The sequence below is a fragment of the Lagenorhynchus albirostris genome, chromosome 10, assembly GCF_949774975.1.
Source record: "Lagenorhynchus albirostris chromosome 10, mLagAlb1.1, whole genome shotgun sequence".
In the NCBI taxonomy this organism is placed as follows: domain Eukaryota; kingdom Metazoa; phylum Chordata; class Mammalia; order Artiodactyla; family Delphinidae; genus Lagenorhynchus; species Lagenorhynchus albirostris.
In genome coordinates, this window is record NC_083104.1 from 66,214,627 (window position 1) to 66,231,313 (window position 16,687).

The 16,687-nt window shown below is 49.5% G+C and overlaps 1 protein-coding gene across 1 annotated transcript; it reads right to left on the minus strand.

Moving 5' to 3' along the window:
• Positions 1–876: 876 nt before the first annotated feature.
• On the minus strand, positions 877–14,124 carry BNIP5 (BCL2 interacting protein 5). The gene is made up of 12 exons (XM_060163918.1): positions 13,500–14,124; positions 12,028–12,105; positions 10,071–10,135; positions 9,595–9,835; positions 8,444–8,575; positions 7,862–7,864; positions 7,201–7,259; positions 6,637–6,877; positions 5,635–5,766; positions 4,675–4,739; positions 3,042–3,284; positions 877–973 (listed from the first exon to the last, which is right to left on the minus strand). The coding sequence occupies exons 1-12, from the start codon at positions 14,122–14,124 to the stop codon at positions 938–940; spliced, it is 1,920 nt and encodes a 639-aa protein (XP_060019901.1). The 3' UTR covers positions 877–937.
• Between the last annotated feature and the right edge of the window lie 2,563 nt (positions 14,125–16,687).

Consider the following 16,687-nt stretch of genomic DNA (forward strand, 5'->3'; position numbering starts at 1 on the left):
TATTGTTTCTAGATTTTTTGATGATGGCCATTCTGACTGGTGTGAGATGATATCTCATTGTAGTTTTGATTTGCATTTCTCTAATGATTAATGATGTTGAGCATTCTTTCATGTGTTTGTTGGCAGTCTGTATATCTTCTTTGGAGAAATGTCTATTTAGGTCTTCTGCCCATTTTTGGATTGGGTTGTTTGGTTTTTTGTTATTGAGCTGCATGAGCTGCTTGTAAATTTTGGAGATTAATCCTTTGCCGGTTGCTTCTTTTGCAAATATTTTCTCCCATTCTGAGGGTTGTCTTTTGGTCTTGTTTATGGTTTCCTTTTCTGTGCAAAAGCTTTGAAGTTTCATTAGGTCCCATTTGTTTATTTTTGTTTTTATTTCCATTACTCTAAGAGGTGGGTCAGAGAGGATCTTGCTGTGATTTATGTCATAGAGTGTTCTGCCTATGTTTTCCTCTACGAGTTTGATAGTTTCTGGCCTTACATTTAGGTCTTTAATCCATTTTGAGCTTATTTTTGTGTATGGTGTTAGGGAGTGTTCTAATCTCATACTTTTACATGTACCTGTCCAGTTTTCCCAGCACCACTTATTGAAGAGGCTGTCCTTTCTCCACTGTACATTCCTGCCACCTTTATCAAAGATAAGGTGGTGGACAGGGTCTTGCAGCAAGTTTGGGGCAGGTGAGCAGGGGGAGTCCTGGTCTCCTAACTCCCAGTCCAGTGCTATTTCCCCCCATGGCCTCTGCCTCCAGCTTTGTGGAGGAACATTTCTGCATTCTCCACTGAGATACGCTCACAACGGTGCAAAGACTCAGAATGGCTGCCCACTCTTGTCTTCAGTCATGCCTGTGAAGCACTGGATTGGGACATCTTCAGGGTCTTCTGGCTAAAGCCGCCGATGTTTGGATAATTCAGGGAACTTGAGTGCAAAGCATAGCTTTCAATCTGGACTCTGGCTCTGAGGATTTGTGTCATTCTGGGAGGAGAAAAAGAACACAGGTCTTAGCCATAGCCCAATTATGTATGGGTCCCACGCTGATAACAACAGACTTCTCATTAACCCACTAGCTCCCACCTCTGGGTCTTTGCTCACACAGTATCTCCTGCCTGCAGTGTCCTACTGGTCCTGTCTCCCCATCTATAGCTTCTCTATCCTCAAAGGTCAAAATCAATGCCTGCTACTTCCTGGAAGGCTCCTGGAACCAACTTGCTTTATTGACCTCAGTTAGTGCTAATTTGGCATTTAATTGATATTTAATTTTGTCATCAGTAAACATTCTATCCTTTTCCACTAGCAGAACCTTCCACAGGCTCTCATAGCATCTTGCACAGTTAGGCTCATAGGAAGCTCTGAATGTCTACTGGTTGAATAAATAAATGAATGAATGGCTAGTAAAACCAGAAGATGGAGTTAGGGCTACTGAGGATGTCAGAATTGATGTTTCTATAATATCTTTCACAAAGAACTCAGATCACTCCATCAGCTATTACCTAACCCAATTTAGAGGGCAAATTATCCCTATTCTCCAGGAGAAGACAGTGAGTCTGAGAAAAGAGAGGTCTAAGGTCACGAGGAGTTTCCACTAGGAAAACCATTCGAATGATGAGGTACAAGTATCATGAAATAAGACCAGCTTTCTTGAGAGCCTTATCACATGGCTTCTAAAGGTAATTCCAGGAGGAGAAGACAAAGGGTTCGAATGATGGTGACATCATTGCAGTAAAGGTCTGGTTTCCCAGGGGACAATTTGGATATAGAAGTTCTGGTCCTATGTGTCCAACACCAATAGGACATTTCATTCCTTTAAAATCACAACTTCATTCAGTGGTTTCTGCACTATAGATCTGGTCAAATGTTTGTAAGCAGGTCATCTTAAGAGAATTTGAAAAGAGTAGGGAGATCTCTATTAGAGTCCAACAGAAAATTCAGATTAAAAAAATGCGTTAAGTTTTATCTCTACAGGAACCATCCTACAGCCTCAGGGAAGGGGGGATTATTAGGAAAAGCATGAAACCAGTCAAAAGAGTGAGTGATGGGGAATCCCCTGGCGGTCCAGTGGTTAGGACTCCAAGCTTCCACTGCAGGGGGCATAGGTTCGATCCCTGGTCGGGGAGCTAAGATCCCCCTATGCCAAAAAAAGAAGGCTGAGTGATGGCAGTGGAGAGGCTATTCTTTTTTTTTTTTTTTAACATCTTTATTGGAGTATAATTGCTTTGCAATGTTGTGTTAGTTTCTGCTGTATCACAAAGTGAATCAGTTATATGTATACATATATCCTCATATCCCCTCCCTCTTGTGCCTCCCTCCCACTCTCCCTATCCCACCCCTCTAGGTGGTCACAAAGCACCAAGCTCATCTCCCTGTGCTATTCGGCTGCTTCCCACTAGCTATCTATTTTACGTGTGGTAGTGTATATATGTCCATGCCACTCTCTCACTTGTCCCAGCTTACCCTCCCCCCTCCCCATGTCCTCAAGTCCATTCTCTACATCTGCGTCTTTATACCTGTCCTGCACTACTGGGCGTATACCCCCTGAGAAAACCATAATTCAAAAAAGAGGCTATTCTTAATTAATCAATCAAGGCAAGGTCAGTGAAGAATGGCCTCCAGGAAGCCTTCCAGAACCAAACAGCCCCAGGGATCCTTCTCACCTACCTTATTTGATACGTTTACGTTGTTCTGTAAATTTTACGACAGTCTCAATTGGAAAGCCAAGCAGCACAACCCATGGAATCATAAGAGGGCAGCTAAGATAGTAGCTGGTCCAACATCCCATACTGATGTCAAGAAGTGTGAAAATGCACATCCAGTGGGAGACCAAATAAAGAAGATGCTGATTAGCTAATGAGCAGGCAAAGAGGGCAGGGTTTGGAAAAGAAAGAGGCTGCTGTGGCGTAGAATTGTCTCAGAAGGCCTTGACAAGGTGGTGGCATTTGAGCTGGATCCCAGAAGTCCTGAAGTAAGCAGGGGAGGGGAGAGGGCTGTAGGCAGATCCTTGTGATTGTGAGCCTGTGGCCCCTCATGCCATGTTGCCCTTTCTCACCTGCTGGTCCTCCCTGTATGGGAACTGGCTAAAACTCGGTCGCCTGTAGTGTAGGCCCGTGAGGCTGAGGACGGCTTGGTGATTGCTGCCAGCACGTTTGTTAGCCAAGCCAAAGACAAACGGGTAGGGTCTCTTGGGCTCCGTGGAGTGGGCCTCCTGGGGGCGCAGGGTGGCTACGAGCTTTCTGAGGGAAGAGTCTGGGAGCTTGTAGAAAAACTTCTTAAAGCTGGGGTGTTGCCTGAACTGGAAGCAGAAATGAAGGCAGGTTGTCAGTGTTGCCAGCAGGGAGCCCCCTCCCCACAGCCTCTCCCTCCCCCAACTGGATGCAGCCAGGCTGGGTGCCTCATTGTCCCTGGGACAAGCACCCCTTGTTAAATTCATCTACCATCCCCAGCCTCTCAGAATCTGTTCTGCAAGGTACAACTGTACCAGCAGAACAAAGTGGGGGAAAAAAAAATGTAGGTCTTTAGATTCAGATAACAGATGCTTAAATAGCCTTTACTAGCTGTGTGACCGCTCATGTGTAAAATGGGGGTAATAATATGTGCCTCCCCAACACTGTCGTTGGGGGGAGGAGATGAAGTGAGATAGTTTAATGTTTTATGCAAAGTGGATGTTGGATGAATTTTAGTTCCCACCCTAAGCCTCCTCCTCTTAATACCTAAATGTCTTAAGTTGAGTTCCCCCCAGAGGCAGATCCTGAGACCGGGACTCGGACGTGGCTCACTTATGTGGTAAGTGATCCTGGCAAACACAGATGGGGGAATGGAGACCTGGGGTAAGAATGGGAAGGCATCCCACTCAGGCTGGCAGCTGAGCCTGAGCCCCTCGGGGCACTCTGGGAACCCTCGAAGAACACACACCACAGAGTTATCCCTCCAAAGGATAAGGGAGCTGGGGTATGTGTACACCAGCTCGCATCAGCCAGTGGTTGAGGGCTGCTCCTGGGGAGGTGGAAAGTGCTCATTCTGGCCTAACCTGTGGGTGGTAAATGGCTCTGGGGGCCAGTCCTCAGGCAAAGGGATGCAGGTACTGGCAGTTGGGAGCTGGGCCAGGTGGTAAGGAGAGGCTCTAACAAGGTCAGCTACACTGATGACTCATCTCTGACTTGTGCTCACACGTAACTCCTCTTCATATGCGATCTGCGTTTGTCTCTCCAAGAGGTCTGTGAGGTTTTCAAAGGCAGGGAACCTTATGTTACACTCTACCTAGCAAGGGAAGAAACTCTAATAAAAGTTTGAAAGAATTGGAGACCTTATAATTACTGAAGTGCATGCCAAAACAGAGTGAACGGCAGATAGCAGAGGACGAGATCAGCGGGACTCAGGGAAGGAGGTTTCCCTGGAGGTGGCTCATGAACTGAACTTCAAGGAGGATTTGGACTGGGGGAGGTCCCGGCTGGCAGGGGGAGCCACATAGGTTTATATTATTTTTAAGTTAACATTGATCTCATCTGCTATGTGTCTGGCATTTTCTATAGATGCACTAACCTTGGCAAGTAGGTATTTATTCCCCATTTTGCAAAAGAGAAAACAGAGGCTCATAGAGGTTAAGGGGCCTACCACGGTCACCCAGATGCAAAGATGAGGACTGAACTTGGGTCCAGTCCTTGTGGAGACTGAGCAATCCTCACCTGCTCCCCCAACTGGCCATCCACTTCTTGGAGAAGGGCCACCAGCTTCTGGATGATCAGCTCCTCTAAGGAAAATAAAGAAGGATTGAGGGATTATTGACATGTTGTTGTGTAATAACCCATCCATCGATTGCAGAAGTATTTTGCCTCTAAAACACAGTACACAGATTAGATATGAAGGGCAAAGAAAAATCTTCCCCTAAACTAGGGCTGGAGCATGTGAGCTTTGTTTTGGTTAGCTGTATAGAAATAGAAGGCAATTCGGCCTGCGGAGCCTCACCTGTCACCACATTCAGCTCCATTCTGACAGATGGGGAAACTGAGACCTTATCCAGGCTACAGAGTAGTCAGGAATGGGAGCTGGGGCCAGGAACAACTCCTCAGAATGTAGGGAGGGCAAATGCCATGGCTGCTGATGCAACGGGAATGTACCATCAGCCTGGGCTATAAAAAGCAAGCAAACTCCTGCTTGTACCGAGAGTTAATTGTAAATACTCAGGACATTTGTGGACCTGTTGTTATAAACTGTCAGCAGCTTGAAATTGGCCGTGGTGGGAATTTTATACCACAGAAATCTGCGAATGCTACAAATCAGGGCTTCCCCCAATCCCCCTGCCCTTACCCAGAGTTCGTTTGCCAGTGCGCCACTGGTTATGAGACCCAGAGCAAGACAGGAATTTTATATGAAACATTCAGGCAAAGCAGTGGCATGTGGTGGGGGTGAAATTACATCCCACAGAATGGACAGGTATTCTCTACCTGAAGAAGGTTGTCCACCTGCAACTCTGCCCCACCAGCGCCTGTTCAAAGGCCAACCCTGTCTCCTCTCTGCCCTTCTAGAGCCTCCTGGGGTACTTGTAACCTGTCTTCCCAGTTCGCTACTAGGATTCAGGCTGTGAAATCCATGCAAAAGGGAAGCCCCAGGGAAGCTGTCCCAGGAGAGAGCAGGGTGGCACGAACTAGATTCATTTGCTCCATGTGGCTGAGGTCCTGCTTCTGGCTTGTGGCTTCTGGCCTGGGAGGGTGCTTCTGAGGATCCAACTGGCCCCCCTTCTGCAGGCGAGGACTCCTGGAACTCCACATCCTCCGGATCTGAGGGCAAAGAGGAGTTGGTGTGAGTGTGTTTGCACCTGTCTCAAATCCACCAGCACATTGCTGAACCCAGGTTCTGACAAGAAGCTGTCCAAAGGCTCTGGCTCGAGAAGGGTCCTGGTTTCCCAGCCTCCTTGGGAACCCCCAGCCCCACTGGACCTGCCTCAGAGGAGTTCACAGTGCTTTTTGCGCCTCCAGAAATCTCATTCTTTCTTCCAACCACTCCCTTTGCCTCCTCATGGTCTGGGAGGAAAACAAGCAGGCCTACCAACAGGTCCCACCCAGTGAGCCCACTTCCCCTTTAACTCTGCGAGCCTTTGCCAAGTCACTTAGCCTGTCTGAACCTCACTTTCTCCATCTGTCAAATGGGAGTAACAGGACTGACCTCACAGAGTTGTGAGTGGGGGTGTTAAATGAGATAATATGTGTGAACGTGGCAGGCAGCGGGCACTCCATAAATGTCAGGAGAATTTGTTGTACACCAGTGGTCCTCATAGTTCGGTGTAGTGAAAAAACGGAAGCCCAGGCCATATCCTACTTCATCTAACCTGGGTTTCTGTTTTTCTACGAGCTTTCCAGGTGATTCTGACGCATGTATCTGAGGAACAGATGCACTGCTCTCATACCACATTTGTTTTTAGGTGTTTATGGTCGGGGGGGGGAGGGAAGGTGTGTGTCATAGGGGTGGGTCCTGGCAGCAACCGACCCCTTTCTCCTCTCCACAGCCCTCCCACACCTCCCCACTCAGCTCAGAGCAGAGAGTGAAAGTCAAGACTGCACAGGACACCAAGCAGCTGGCCGACCCTACCCTGGAGAAGCCTAGGGGCCAGAGGCAGCCTCTGTTACCATGGCAACCCCAGGCCCGCTCACCAGGGTTGCTGGAGATAGAGTGTCGATGGCCACCAACACACAGGGGCAGAAAGCTGGGCCTCTTTGACGGTCGGGACTCTGGACTGGCAGCACCTGCAGCAGCCCCTCTCTTGGGCTCCTTCAAGCCATGTTTCTTATGAGAAAAGGCTTTTCTGAAACTGGACTTTTTCTCTTGTGATTTCTTCCTGGAGGTTGGGGCCAGGTTTCCTACAGCCACTTGTGCCTCCTGGACTTGAAGTTGCTGTGGGGGAGATAAGAGAAACTGAGTCAGGGTCCCTTACTTTGAGGAGGTTACAAGTGAGTGGAGGAAAGAGACCATCGCCTGAAACAAACAGACCCACTATGGACCAGAGGGTGTGGCCGGGGGAGAAGGGTGATTGGTGCTCAGAGCTGGGGAAACAAGTACAGCCTGCAGCGGTCAGAGGAGGCTCTGGGAAGGAGAGACTGGAGCCAGGCTCTGGCAAGATGTAGAATTGGGGGAGGGGCAGGGAAGTTATTGTGCCAGGTAGGGGTAGGGGCGTCCATAGTGAGGGTCAGTGTCTACATGGGGAATGTCTTCCTCACCTTGTCTCCCCCCTGCTCCTCTGCATCTTGGAGTAGGTCCATGATCTCCTGGATAAATTCTAAAAAAGAACAAAGCGGTTGCTCACCCTTGAGTGTTGAGAAAAGCCTTTCTATGGTCAGTCTTCATTTCCTAAGGCCCAATGGCTCCCTGGAGGATTCTCACAGGTCTCCAGGGTGGGGCGCTAATGAGCTTGCCTTTAAGGTTGTCTCAGGCCCAACCCATGGGGACCACAGATTCCTCAGAGGTAACCTGCGGGCAGAGCTGGCTTCACGGGAACACATTCACTTATTCATTTACCACTGAGGAAGGGCCTAGATGTGCCTTGTTAGGTGCAGGAAACAGCCGAGGCCCCTGCCTCCAGGAGAAGGTGTCTCAAGACCATAAGGAAAGGCCTGGCCCCCACAAGTCCCCTCACCCCGCTCTTTCCTCCTCTTCTAGGTAGAACAAGGGCCCTTCTCAATTCTCCTTCAAGGCACATTTTCTGTGAAAAGCAAACAAGGCAGAATGGGGGAGGTAGGGGAAGCGGATCTTCAGACACACAGAACTGACAGTGATTATATGATCTTAGGCTCGGCTCTGCCAATGATAAAATAATAATAATAGTTATGGCAGCTACCACTGGTTCAGCTTCTCTCCTAAGGCCCCTACACCCTTTCCTACCCTCTTCACTTCTCCTGAGGCTATGCTCTCAAGCTGGGCTACATGACAACAACACTAATAGTCACAGCAAATGGCAGCTGACAACTTATTAGCTGCTCATGGGCACTGCTCTAAATGCATTATCATCATTAATTCATATAGAGCCTCCAACGACTCTAGAGAGTAGGTACTATTATTATCCCCATTTTACAGATGAGGAAACTGAGACCAGAGATGAAGTAGTTTGTCCAAGATCACAAAGCTGGAGAGGTCAGAGCCCAAATTTGAATCCAGGCCCAAAGATCGTACCATCTATCGAGCCCTTGCCATGGGCTGATGCTTTCCTTGTATCGCCTTATGTTGGCCTCACCAAGGAGGATGTTATCACTGTTGTGGTTTTACAGCTGAGACTCAGACAGAGTAACAGCAGCCTGGCTCGGGGCCTGTGCTCTGGACCCTGAGCTGCCTCCCCAGCCTGCTTCACTCAGAGGCAGGTAAGGACAGGTCACTGCCTCTCTCTGGTTCAGTTTCTCTTCTGCAAGTAGAGGGGTCAGACCAGACATCTTCCAAGGGGCCTCTGAGAAAAGGAGAGGGGGTACTGACTGAATTCCGAGGCTCTGTCCAGCTGCAGGTCCTCTTCGGGTCCCCGGCTTCCTGCTGGGTTGGAAAGCTCGAAGGGACTTGGATCCCCACCATCTGTAGACAGAGTCTCTTGGACTTCAGGTTTTTCCACACCTGAGAAGAGGAAATGGTGAGTGAGCTTCATCAATCTGAGGGTGTTAACTAATGCACAGAAGTCAGCAGAGACTCCAAAGTGCACTCTGTGGCTCGTGCGTGCAAAGGCCTTGCTGGGGTAGCGGGGAGCTGCTGGGCAGGGCCGTGGCTCTGATGTACTGAAGACCAAGCTCCCTCATCCCTTTGTACTTCCATACAGCTGCCTTTCCTGGGCTTTGCTCCCCTCTCCTCCCTCCCCTGGAGACCTCATCCCTCCACCATCTTGACTTGATCCATGAATTGGAGAGTAAATGCCTGATGCCCTGGCACGAATTAAACTCATCACAGCCAGGATCCCCCTACATGAAAATATCTCCCCTTGCGGCCTGAAATCTCACCACTGGGGATCCACTCTTTGGTGTTAAACATTGCCTTCTCCTTTTTAAAGTATACATTCTTCTGGCCAAGATGACCTGCTGGGCTGTTCCTCCCTGACACCCAGGCTGACCCTTTCTCCCTGTAGCTCTGGCTCCATCACTGATGGGCCATGTGACCACAAACACATTCTTTTACCTCCCTAAGCCTCAGTTCCCTCGTCTGTGAAATGAGGATAATAAGGTGTAATTCATAAAATGAGGACTGATTGCATATAGATACACAGCAGGGAAGTGTCTCATTTTACAGGCAAGGAGATTGAGGCACAGAGATGGAGCCCAGAACCCAGGTCTCCTGCCTCCCAGGCTCCAGTTCCTTCCTGCACATGCTACCCCCTGCCAAGGTGCAGAAGCTGAGGCTACGGAGAGAAGAGGATAGTTGGGGGAAATCTCTGAACACAATTTCCACCAGGGGCTTAGCTGGGTTGCCTAGACAGCGAGGCTTCGTGCGTGGAGGTATCCCTTTTGCCCTCCCCACACTGCTTAGGGCAGAGCAAAAGTCAGAACTGGGATGGCAGCTCTGAAAATGGCCAATGCAAGCCTTGGGGAAGGTTCCAGCGCAGTAGGCAGCTGCAGTGTTGCCGTGGTAACTGTGAGCCTGCTCACCTGGGCTGCTGGAGCTGGAGGGTCGATGGCCACCAACACACAGGGGCAGAAAGCTGGGCCTCTTGGGCGGCCGGGACTCTGGGCTGGAAACATCTGCAGCCTGTGCTCTCTTGGGCTCCTCAAAACCATGTTTCTTATGAGAAAAGGCTTTCTTGAGGCTAGACTTTCTCTCTTGGGGTTTCTTCCTGAAGCCTGGTGCTGGGTTTTGAGGAGCCACCTCTGGCTGAGAGGCTTGATGCTGCTGTGGGGGAGATGAGAGAAACTGGGTCAAGCCCCTGACCTTGAGGAGAGGGGAAAGCTCCCCAAGAAGAAACTGAGGGGCAACCAAGGGCTTCAGGGCGGCCCCAGGCAAGGGAGGTGACAGAGCCTGGAGCAGGGGAGCGCTGAGGCCCAGAAGGACAGGTGGGGCTCGAGCAAGGAGGAGGAGGGGAAGGCAGCAGTCCCCTGGGCATCTGTGCAGACAGTTTGCCCCTCACCTCTTCTTCCCACTGGTCTCCCACTTTTTTGAGAAATCCCGCTATCTTCTGGATGATGGTATCCTCTGGAAGAAAACAAATGCACCCAGTTAATCTTTCTAGATGCACAGAGAATCCTTTCTAATGACTGTCTTGGAGTTCTGAGACCAACTTGGGCCTTCAGGGTCCTCTTAAAACAACTCCTTTAGCACGGAAGGTGGGGTGTGGGAGAAGCACCACATTCCAGGGGCTGGTCCTTCTGAGAGAGGCTTGGAAGAGCCACAGGCGAAGGGTACTAGACCAAAGCATGAAATTTTATGCAGGAAGTTTCGAGTCAGTCCTTCAAGCATTCAACTTGTGCCCCATGATTTCCTTTGAACATTGCAGATCTGTGCGTATCTACTTGGGGTTTGACAAGCTGTGTGACCTGGGTAAGTCTCTTAATCTCTCTGGGCCTTCATCTCTTCCTCTGTGAAGTGTGGATCATAATCCCCGTCCTGGTTCCCTCAGAAGGCTGTCAGGCCATCAAATGAGAGACTGTGCTTGGAAATACTTTGCAAGGCTAATGTTGATCCAACCTACAAAATTCCAGCAGGGGAAATGATGGAGACCAGGCCTAACTAAGCCGGACAGAGGCACTCCAGCAGGCATGACACAGGTAGCCTGCCCCGTTGGTGCCCCAACTACACTGCCAAGGGTTTACAGAGAAGCCCAAACAACATAAATGGTTTTCTTTGATATTCCAGTCGACCTACCCAAAGACAATGTGCCCAAAGGAGCCTCTGCTTAGTTGCCAGCTGATCAGATTACACAAAAGAAGGTGCAAACAAGATTCCCTCCTCCCAGGCTATCTGCAGGTTTTTTCACCCCTCTCTTCTCTCTCATTTCTAAATCCGGTTAGGCTTTTGTACTTTGACTCAGTCTACCTGACAACTCCCTCTCATGTGAGAAAACAATTATCCTGCAAAATAACCAATTAAATGCCTTTTCGCTATTCTTTGACAGATGCATAGCTTCTCCATTTCATATCGTTTAAAATATGCCCATTCTTGGGACTTCGCTGGTGGTGCAGTGGTTAAGAATCCGACTGCCAATGCAGGGGACAGAGGTTTGAGCCCTGGTCCGGGAAGATCCCACATGCTGCGAAGCAACTAAGCCCGTGAGCCACAACTACTGAGTCTGTGTTCTAGAACCTGTGAGCCACAAGTACTGAGCCCGCGTGCCACAACTACTGAAGCCCGTGCACCTAGAGCCCGTGCTCTGCAACAAGAGAAGCCATCGCAATGAGAAGCCGGCAAACCTCAACAAAGAGTAGCCCCCGCTCGCCGCAACTAGAGGAAGCTCACGCACAGCAACGAAGACCCAACACAGCCAAAAATAAGTAAATAACTTAATTCATTAAAAAAATAAATAAATAAAATATGCCCATTCTTTGTAGGGAATTAGATTAATACAGCATTATTTCTTTTATTAGGGGCAATAACAAGACTATGGTTGTGTATGAGACTGTTCTTATTTCTTGCAGATATGTGCTTAAGATTTAAGGTTGAAGGATCATTTTACCTAAAATGGTTCAGCAACAAAACTATACACACACGAAGCAAATATGGCCAACTGTTAACAATTGTGAGTATATGAGTGTGCATAGAACTACTCTTTCCACTCTTCTCTATATTTAAATATGTGTATATATGTGTATGTATATATATGTATATATTCCTTCTATGAGTTTAAAATGACTAAAAAAAAAAAGTCCCATGCTCAACACACAAGGCAGGAGTATTTGCCAGCAGCCAGTCTAATTCCTGAGACTCCCTTCTGTGAAACTCTAATGTAAATGTGACCAGAAGCACCAGAACCGGTGAGATCAGCACACACATTTTGAGAGGTCTAAGCAGGCATCGGGAGCACTTCACCTCGTTTGCCAACAGCTGCCCCAGCTGCAGGCAAAGAGGTCACTAAGAAGATTCTGACTCACTGTCAGGCTTTCCGAGCTCCTCTTCTCCCTGGCGACCTGTGGCTTGGGAAGAAACCTTCCGGACTCCAGCACCTCCACCTTCAAGGAGGGAGAACTGGGGGAGGTCAGAAACTTCCCCTCCTGTAATAAAGATGAAACCAAGTGAGTGGGGCAGTGTGTGGGTGTCAGTGACATTCTTCCAACTTTGTTAATCAACACAATAAAACAGCATAGAATTCACAGCAGGACAGGGACTGCTGAAGCAGCTCTAGGCTTAACCAAAAAAAATCAGAAACCCACCGAGATTTCCATTTGAAAAGAGGCTGCCTCTACCCAGACATCCTTCCCCCCACCCCCAAAATATCTTGGATCTTCCTTGTGTCCCTTCTCCCCCATTAAAAACATGGTGAGTTTTGAGTCCTATGGGGCAAAACTTCATCTTCCTCCAGCAGCCTGTGGAACATTCAACTCCAGGACGCTAAGCGTCAGAAAAGGAAGGCACCTTGGGGAACAGCTCCTTCATTTTACAAACGAGAATCAAAGGTTCCAGAGAGGGACAGCAACTTGCTCAAGGTCACACAGCAAGTTTATTCCTGATGGAGCCAAGTCTAGAACCTGCACCCCAGAAGCAAGCTGTTTCTATTTCCCTGTCACCCACCCCCAGTCCTCACATGTAGACTAGTGTTGGTGGGTAGGGCTTCCCTCCTTGATTCCCCTCTGTCTTCCTATTTCTCCCTGGTCCGTGCTCCTCAAACCAGAGTACTTAACAATAACATTTGCCACTTATGAAGCACTTCCCATGTGTCAGCTCTGGGCCATGGCCACCCCCGAGATAGCAACTGTTATAATCTCCATTGTATCAAGGGGAAGAAAAAATGGAGGCTCAGAGAGGAAAGTCGCCAGCCTCAGGTCACACAGCCAGTGAGTGGTGGAACTGGGGTTTGACCTCAAGTTCTCAGCCACGGTGCTGCTCTGCCTCAGAGAAGTGGTGCTGGACTTCCCTGGTGGCGTGGTGATTAAGAATCCGCCTGCCAATGCAGGGGGACACAGATTCGTGCCCTGGTCCAGGAAGATACCACGTGCCGCGGAGCAACTAAGCCCGTGCGCCACAATACTGAGCCTGCGCTCTAGAGCCCACGTGCCACAACTACTGAAGCCCATGCGCCTAGAGCCCGTGCTCCACAACAAGAGAAGCCACCACAATGAGAAGCCCTCGCACCTCAATGAAGAGTAGCCCCCGCTCGCCGCAACTAGAGAAAGCTCTCGCGCAGCAACGAAGACCCAATGCAGCCAAAAATAAATGATAATAAATAAAATACATATTTTTTAAATCTTATAAAAAAAAAAAGAAGTGGTGTCGTTCCTGATAGTGGCCCTACCTTCCAAGTCCCCATCTGTTAAGAGGTTTGAGCAGCCAGCTCAGAGCACCCTAGCCCTTGGGGTGGGGGATGGTGGCTGTGGGGTTACCATAGAAACGGGCATGGTCTGCTCACCCCCAGCTGCTGGGCCCAGATCAGCCTCCTCGCAGCATGAGGCACCAGCCATCTTGGCCTCCTGCCCTTTGGCCTCCTGATCTCGGATGCCCTTGGTTTCCTCAGCACCATGTTTCTTGTGACCGTGTTTCTTGCGGCTGGCCTTCTTGCTGTGGGCTTTCTTCCTGGGAGCTGGGTCGCCCGGTGTCTCGGGGGTTTCTGCAGGCTCGGGGAAGCCCTCCTTCCCCTTGGCCCTCTTGTTGGTCTTTTCCTTGGGCTCCTCAGGGCTCGTCCCAAATACGAAGTTCATCATGGTCTTCAGCCACCCCTGCTGGGCCCGACCCTGGGCCTTGTCCTTCTTGGTGTCCTGCGGAGGCCTCTGCTCACTGGGGAGAAACTTCCTGGTCTCCTCTGGGCTGAGGGCTGCAGCCGTGGTGCGCTGAGCCTCCGCAGACTGAGCTGGGCTCTTGGGACATTTGGCCCCATCGCTGGCCGTCCGGCGCAGCAGCCTTCTGGAGGGGCTGGTGGGCCGGGAAATGCACCAGCAGTCCCGCGACTCTGAATCCTTCTGGGGGTTCTGCAGCCTGTCCAGAGACCTGGCTCTCCTCCCTGACAGAGGCTTCCTTGGGCCCCGCGGCGGCTCCATTGCACTGCAACCAAAACAGACAACTCCCTTAGAAGAGGCCTCAGAGTCTGCCGGGTGGGCTAGCAGCGCTGACCCATGTGCCCAACCAACCTACCCTTAATGTGAGTACTATCAGCTCTCGAAGCTGTTGTCTCATTTAAATGCCTCAGCATCCCTGGGAGGAAGGGCTACCCTTGTCCCATTTCCCAGAGGAGGAAGCTGATCCACAGGGGGTCATGCCCCAGGTCTCACGGCTAGTCCCCCAGAGCCTCCAGGAGGAACACAGCCCTGCCAACACCTTGATTCTAGTCCATTGAGACTGATTTTGGACTTTCTTTTTTTTTGGCTGCACCGCACAGCTTGCAGGATCTTAGTACTCTAACCAGGGATGGAGCCCCGGCCCCCTGCAGTAGAAGTGTGGAGTCCTAACTACCGGATGGCCAGGGAATTCCCTGAATTTGGACTTCTGACCTCCAGAACCATAAGATAATTGATTCATGTTATTCCAAAGCCACAGAGTTTGTGGTATTTTGTGACAGCAACAATAGGAAATGAATACAGCTGGAGCCAGAGGCCACGTCCTGCCCCTTGGGACTGCGGGCAGCTCCTGCAGCTTTTCTGGCCCAGTGTCTTCATCTGAAATGTGTCTGAGACCTACCTGTCTATCTCACAGGCTGTTAAGAATATTTAACAAGACAGCTCAGTAAATGGCAATTCTGTTCTTCCAATTGCTCAGGTCCAACATTTGAAGTCATCCCTAACTCCTTTCTCTCTCTTGCTCCCCACGTCTGATCCATCAGCAGAGGCTGTTGGCTCTACTTTCAAAGCACACCTGGGGCTTCCCTGGTGGCACAGTGGTTAAGAATTTGTCTGCCAATGCAGGGGGACACAGGGCCGAGCCCTGGTCCGGGAAGATCCCATATGCTGCGGAGCAACTAAGCCTGTGCGCCACAACTACTGAGCCTGCGCTCTAGAGCCCACGAGCCACAACTACTGAAGCCCATGCACCCAGAGCCCACGCTCCACAGCAGGAGAAGCCACTGCAATGAGAAGCCCGCGCACTGCAACAAAGAGCAGCCCCGGCTCGCCACAACTAGAGAAAGGCCATGCACAGCAACGAAGACCTAACGCAGCCAAAAATAAATTAATTAATTAAATAAATTTTAAAAAAAAAGCACACCTGGCCTGGAACCACATCTCCCCTCCTCCTCCACCACCATCCGGTCTAGGCCCCATCTCTGCTCACCTGGACTACTGCAGTCACCTCCTAACTGATCTCCCTGCTCTACCCTTGTCCTCCTTACAGTAACTTCTCCCCTCAGCACCCATGGGAGCTTTTACAAATTAAGTTAGAGCCTGTCACTCTCCTGTCTCCAATGGCTCAAAGTCTAAGTCCTTACAATGGCCAGCAAGGCCCCACTGACCCGGGCCCATCACCTCTCCCGTCCCCTCTTACTCACTTACTCACTCCACTCCCCTCATGCAGCCCTGATTGCTGTCCCTCAGGCCTGCTCCACTTTGGGTCTTCGCCCTGGCTGTTCCCTCTTTCTAGACCACCTTACAGTTTGTTCCCTCACTTCCTTCAGGGCTCTGCTCAAATGTCACCTTCCCATAGGGGCCCTCCCATTAGCACACCGTCTCCCCCTTTACTGCACCCCCCGATGTTAGGCAATATCGTATCTTTCCGTGTTTAGTGGTTTATTGTCTGAACCTCTCTCCCTCCCCTTTGTCTGTTTTGCTAGGTCTTGTATCCTGAGTACCTAGACCGATGTACTTATTAAACAAAGGAATAAATGTATAACAAACATTTAGTAAACTGAACAATACCTAAGAATGTTTAGTTAACATACAATAAATGAATTTGCACCAGTTCCATCTTAAAGCAGCCCGGGCCCTTCCGTTTTCCATCTAGAATGAAGCAGCTGCCCATGGAAAAGACAAAAGAACCACCTCCTCCTGGGCAGCTTTTTAGTAGGCTGGGGTGTGGGCAGCTCACTTGATTAGTGTGTCTTTAATCTGAAACACCTGGGGCTTTCCAATTTTCCCAGAGTTGCTCAGAAACCCTTTGCCCTTTGGTGGAAGTTAAAAGTAAAAAATAAAGTATGTTTTGAATCTCAGTCCTGAGCTCCCAGAGATTCCTATGGAGTTTAGATTTATGGATTGCCTACTCGAATCTGTAATTATAGCCTCATCACGCATTTACTGTTATTTAGTGTATTAAGTATTTACCTATTATGTATCATGTATCTTCTGTGTTTACTAACTGATTCATTACTTTAAAATGTACTCTATTACTATGTCCCACGTAGAGGCAAAAATAAGAACCTATAATTATGATTTCAGATGTGCAGGGATCCATGTGAATGTGAGGAAGATACATAAATAGAGGGAAGAAAAGGCACAGGGACATAACAGAGCGATTTGAAGGTGACAGCAACAGTCAAGGATGCCTTTCTTCCTTCTAACATGGGTCTTGGGAGGAAGGGTAGGGAGGATGGCTAGAGGCCAGTGGGTACCACCGGCACTGTGGAGTGTCCACACATGGACAATCTTGGAGGAAATGAGAAAACAAAGAAGCAGGCAA